Here is a 4,892-nt window from a genome sequence, read left to right on the forward strand (position 1 = left end):
CAACTCTTTGTGGAGGCAAACCCTCCTTTCATGAACATGTCTCTGGTTATTAAACCACTTTAATGAGGAAACTTTGGCCAAGGTCAAGCAAAATTAGCTTCCGAATTACAGTATTTTAAGTACAGCTAAGCTGTCTGGTAAAATTGTTGCTACTGAAAATATGGCAGGATGAAAACATGTTGAAAGTAAAGGGTTTTGGCCTTATGTTAAATAAACACTTCACTGTATGTTGAGCATTCTTCTTGGGAAACCTCGCTGTCAGTTAAGCTGGTGTTTATTCCGATTACACTCCAACTATTAAACAACAAGCAGACGCTTTACTCTTGGTCAAGGTCGCTCTGATTTGCTTAATTCATAGCTGTAATAAATCTCTTCTGTTGGTAGAGAGTACATCATTTGAGCCTGACAAGAGCCTTAAGGGATTTTGTAAAACCACAGTGACTTCAAGGCAAATGCCTTCGAATTACATTACACTATTCATGTGCCTAGTTTGTATTAGTGTACATTAATTATTGTCGCTGGCAGACAAAGAATAGAAAAGTACTTATATCGTTCTTTAATCTGTGATCTTGTGTCGGCTCTGTTCATAAGCTCTTAAAAGAGATGGAGAAAGTGAATTTGACACAACCTGAGGTAATTTATATGTCAAACATTGTTTGCTTTATAATTTGAGTCCCGCTATGGAGGGAAACTCACTTCAGTTTAAAAGCTGTGACAAACTTTCTGTGGCTACACAAAATGGTTCGACCAGTCACTGTCAATTAAATAGCCCCAAGCTACACAACTCAATAACATCAGGGATTACAGTCTTTATTTTTTTTTTGTGTGTGTTACTAAGCTTTAACGTGAACAGCTGAACTGTCTGAGCCAATAATAAAATGTATTTTCCGTAAAGGGAATGCATACAGTATCGCTCCCATTTTGTTTATTTTGTCTTTCAGTGCGATGAGTAAGCGATGCCAGAACTTGCTGCTGCAGATCTATTTGCACTTCCCCGAGGTCATCCAGCACGTTACGCTGCCTGAGGGCACGTTCAGCAGCGGGGGGGCTGCAGACGGCAGCAGCTGCAAGGTAAAGAGGTCTTCATTACCTTGGCAAGAAGAATACAGATGTTGTACTGTACTGAGTAAAATATCTGGTTTGATTTAAAAGGCACTTCTTAAAGAAATACATATTTCTGAGTAAAGCCAGGACAAGCAAGAGAAACAAATGCATTAAAAGAGTCTGTAGCTTATCACAAAATAGTTCACAAGGCATAACCTAAAGCCTTTACTGCATTTGTTTTCATAAAAAAATGATTTCACCATGACACTTAATGAATATTTTGTTCTGTATTTGTCCCAGCTTGATGTCCTGGTGCATCGTCTGGTCACGCTGCTTGCTGATATAGGAGACACAAAGTCTGTTGAGGGCCGTGTGTCTGATGCCAACCTCGCATGCAGGAAGCTGGCTGTGTCGCACCCGGTCCTTTTGCTCAGGTGAAAAACTAGGTCTTACTCTCCGCAGCAGTATTTCACACGTACACATTAAACACAAACTGTAACACTGTTCTTTGTTTCTCCCCCCAGACACCTGCCTATGGTTGCGGGTCTCTTACACGGCCGCATCCACCTGAACATGCAGGAGTTTCGGCAGCAGAACCACATGACGTTCTTTAGCAATGTGCTCGCCATCCTGGAGCTGCTGCAGCCGCTTGTTTTCCACAGCGACCACCAGAGGGCGCTTCAAGACTGCCTCCTGTCATTTATGAAGGTCCTTCGGGTAGGCGACTCACACCCTGATCCAAATCCTCAACATAGGATTTGATCTTGGGATCAGGCTTTTTACAATGTTCACAATGTGTTTGTGCATCTTTCGTCCCGTAGAACTTCCAGAGGACTCGTTCTCCGTTGGTCTTCATCAACAAGTTTTTGCAGTTCACGCAGAAGTACATCACCCACGTTGCAGCGGCCGCCATTCCCTATTTACAGAAGCACTCTGCCATCTTGCAGTAAGTATATCCTGCCAGACAATACAGGTTTTAATAACACAATTGTGATAAGTTTACTTGCAAAACTATGAATGAGTTTAAGGAATTTACAGCTACAATAGCTTTGTTAGAAAATTAATTTTACCCTTTCTACTGTCAGGGGTTTGTGTGCAGAAAACCCCGACCTGGTTCAACTGAAGTCTCTGCTGGCTGGACTCACGTTGCCGGTGAAAAGGTCCTCTGCAGAGAATGCGCCAGAAGATAGAGATGGTGAGCACAGGATGATGTCACAGATCCCACATATATCTGAATCAAAAGACTTTTCCTTCAGTCTAGATTCCTGGTGATATTGTATGTAATAAGTCTAAAGAGTCACTGTTGCACTCGTACTGTTGTAAACTACAATTTATCTAAATAAATGTTTTTTTTTTCTCTTTACCAGATGACATGTCTACTGGTTCCCTGCCCCTAGTCAACATATCTGCCTCTGTTTCACTGAGCGCGGCCGACATGACGATGTACCTGAAGAAGATGTCGAGAGGAGAGGCAGTCGAGGGTAACAAACATACTGCTGCCGCAACTTCACCTGTGTAAATCTTATCATAATGAGTCATAACGCGTTTTTTTTTCACATCTGCTTTAGATGTGTTGGAAGTGTTGACAGAGGTGGATGAGAAGTCTAGGAGGAGCCCAGAAATCATCCAGTACTTCATTGTGAGTCATAAACAACATAAACAGGAGGAAAAAAAAAGGTCACGCAGAGTACCCGTCATTGCGTAACGCCTCAATCACCCCTTTTTGCCACTATTTTCAGAATGATCTGCAGAGACTCATGATGTCCTCTGAGGAGTTGTGTCGGAGCATGGCCTTCAATCTCGCCCTGCGCTGCATACAGAATAACCCTTGGTAAGTTTATAGCAGTTTGGGACAAACCGCCGACAGAAACCGAAGAACCGAGAGGAAATGTGTGGAGATAAATGCAGAGGAAAGGCGCGGCATACTTTTATTTGTTCCCGTTTACTTTTCACTATGTCCTTTTGAATGTTTTCTCTGCTCCAGCCTAGCGACAGACTTCCTGCCAACGTTCATGTACTGTATGGGCAGCGGTAACTTTGACGTGGTACAAACGGCTCTCAGGAATCTTCCGGAGTACGTGCTCCTCTGTCAAGGTAAGAAGATACTCTTTATTCAAATGACTATTGACCGTGCTTTTGTAAGAACTAGCTGCTTCTGTGCCAGTCTTGCCTTACCACAGAATATTGTTTTTCAGGAGGAAAGAATGTGTTTTAACAAAGCATGCACGCAGAGTTCTCGTCAGTCACACATCTATGTGCTTTTTCTCCTTCCCAGAACACGCAGACATCTTGCTCCACAAGGCGTTTTTAGTGGGTATCTACGGACAAATTGACACCAGTTCAATGATCTCGGAGTCTATGAAAGTCCTTCACATGGAAGCAACAACATAACAACAAAGCCCACAGTGCCACGTCCAATAGTGTCATTCATTTTCTGCATTCCAGAGTTAGATTTTTTTTTTTGTTTTATTCCCATCCAGTTCAAACATTTCTCTTATTTGATCATCGCGGATTAATAAACTCTGTGGCTCTTCAGTGGTGCATATTAAAGGATCCACCAGTGAGCTGCTAGCTACCAGTAATCTAATTACTTCTGGATAAATTAGTGACTTCAAAGAATGCATTACAATTCCCTCTAAATGAGTTGAAAATATAATAATTAAAAATTGTAAGAATGCTGTTATCGCAATAATGGCACAATTAGTACATGTATTACTTCTAAAGGGTTTTAAGTAATTTTTAACTGATAATATAATGATACATTAATAAATAATTAAATAGATAAGAAGAATGGGGATATAATTAGGTGATATTATTATATTATCAGTTAAAGGCAACACAGAATATCCAAAATTACTATGAATATGTAATATAATACATATTATCATTTTAAAAAGTGTAATTAAATTTGAATTAAAACTTTTTATTGTATTTTCAGACATTTGTGTGGGAGTTTTTGCTATTCTGCAGTTATTAAATTGGTAATATACATTATTACGAAGTGCAGTCCAGCTCTCGATGTGTATTTGGAAAATTGCACACGAGTGTAGCTTGATAGCTAGAATATGAAGTATGAGCAGTATTGTTAAAATTAAAAAGCTGACGATGCCACTAAATTAATGAACAACAAGCGCAATATTTCTTCTCAGTCCCTCAATATTGTTTGGCTGCAATTCTGATATCATTTTTCTCATTCCTTTCAAATTATTCAGAAAGAGAAGCCGAGCTGACATGCTGTTATTGTTAATTGTGAAATATTTGAATTGCTCAAAACAAGTCATTTCTTTTGAAGTCGCAATGCTTGACTGTTACCTGAACATCGTCTATGAGTAATGTGACGTAAACTGAATTAATAAAACTTTTGGAATATGCCTTTTTCTTTTTTTTCCATCATCTAATAGAAAATGAATATTGTAACCCATTTCTGCAGTTAAGCACCGAGTTCAGGGATACAATGGAGACATTTTATCACTATTTAATTGGAAAGCATGTTGAAATTGTAAAAAACCCTCAAATTTTACCAAAAATAATTATTACCTTTCAGAATAATATTTTAGCACCTGAAATAAGATGGAAGGGGAAAATAAATGGCACAAGTTTTGTGGCCTATCATTTAATTCCAATAATTTCTTGGATCCTGATAAAACTGTAAACAGCCGTCATCGGTTGCTCTTCGTTGCCGTTGCTCTTGATGCACATGCTGCGATGGAAACCATTTTGCCATGAAAGTGTGAGTGTTTTCCCAGAGCCACGCTGACTCCACGTCAACAGAGAAAAGTTAAACAACAGATAGGAATGCCGGTAAACTAGGAAAGTCGACGTCCGTACTGCTAGTAAATGAACTGTGG

The 4,892-nt window shown here is 39.7% G+C and overlaps 1 protein-coding gene across 1 annotated transcript; it reads left to right on the forward strand.

The window, feature by feature from the left end:
* The first annotated feature begins 919 nt into the window (after positions 1–919).
* Positions 920–4,566, forward strand: LOC137798807 (integrator complex subunit 1-like). The gene is made up of 10 exons (XM_068595763.1): positions 920–1,071; positions 1,345–1,478; positions 1,569–1,761; positions 1,866–1,990; positions 2,130–2,239; positions 2,412–2,525; positions 2,613–2,683; positions 2,784–2,875; positions 3,029–3,138; positions 3,320–4,566. Exons 1-10 carry the CDS (start codon positions 946–948, stop codon positions 3,433–3,435), a joined length of 1,191 nt encoding a protein of 396 aa, XP_068451864.1. The 5' UTR covers positions 920–945; the 3' UTR covers positions 3,436–4,566.
* Positions 4,567–4,892: the final 326 nt, after the last annotated feature.

The sequence above is a fragment of the Clinocottus analis genome, unplaced genomic scaffold, assembly GCF_023055335.1.
Source record: "Clinocottus analis isolate CAN_PGR_092001 unplaced genomic scaffold, fCliAna1.0.p SCAF_314, whole genome shotgun sequence".
Classification (NCBI taxonomy): Eukaryota; Metazoa; Chordata; class Actinopteri; order Perciformes; family Cottidae; genus Clinocottus; species Clinocottus analis.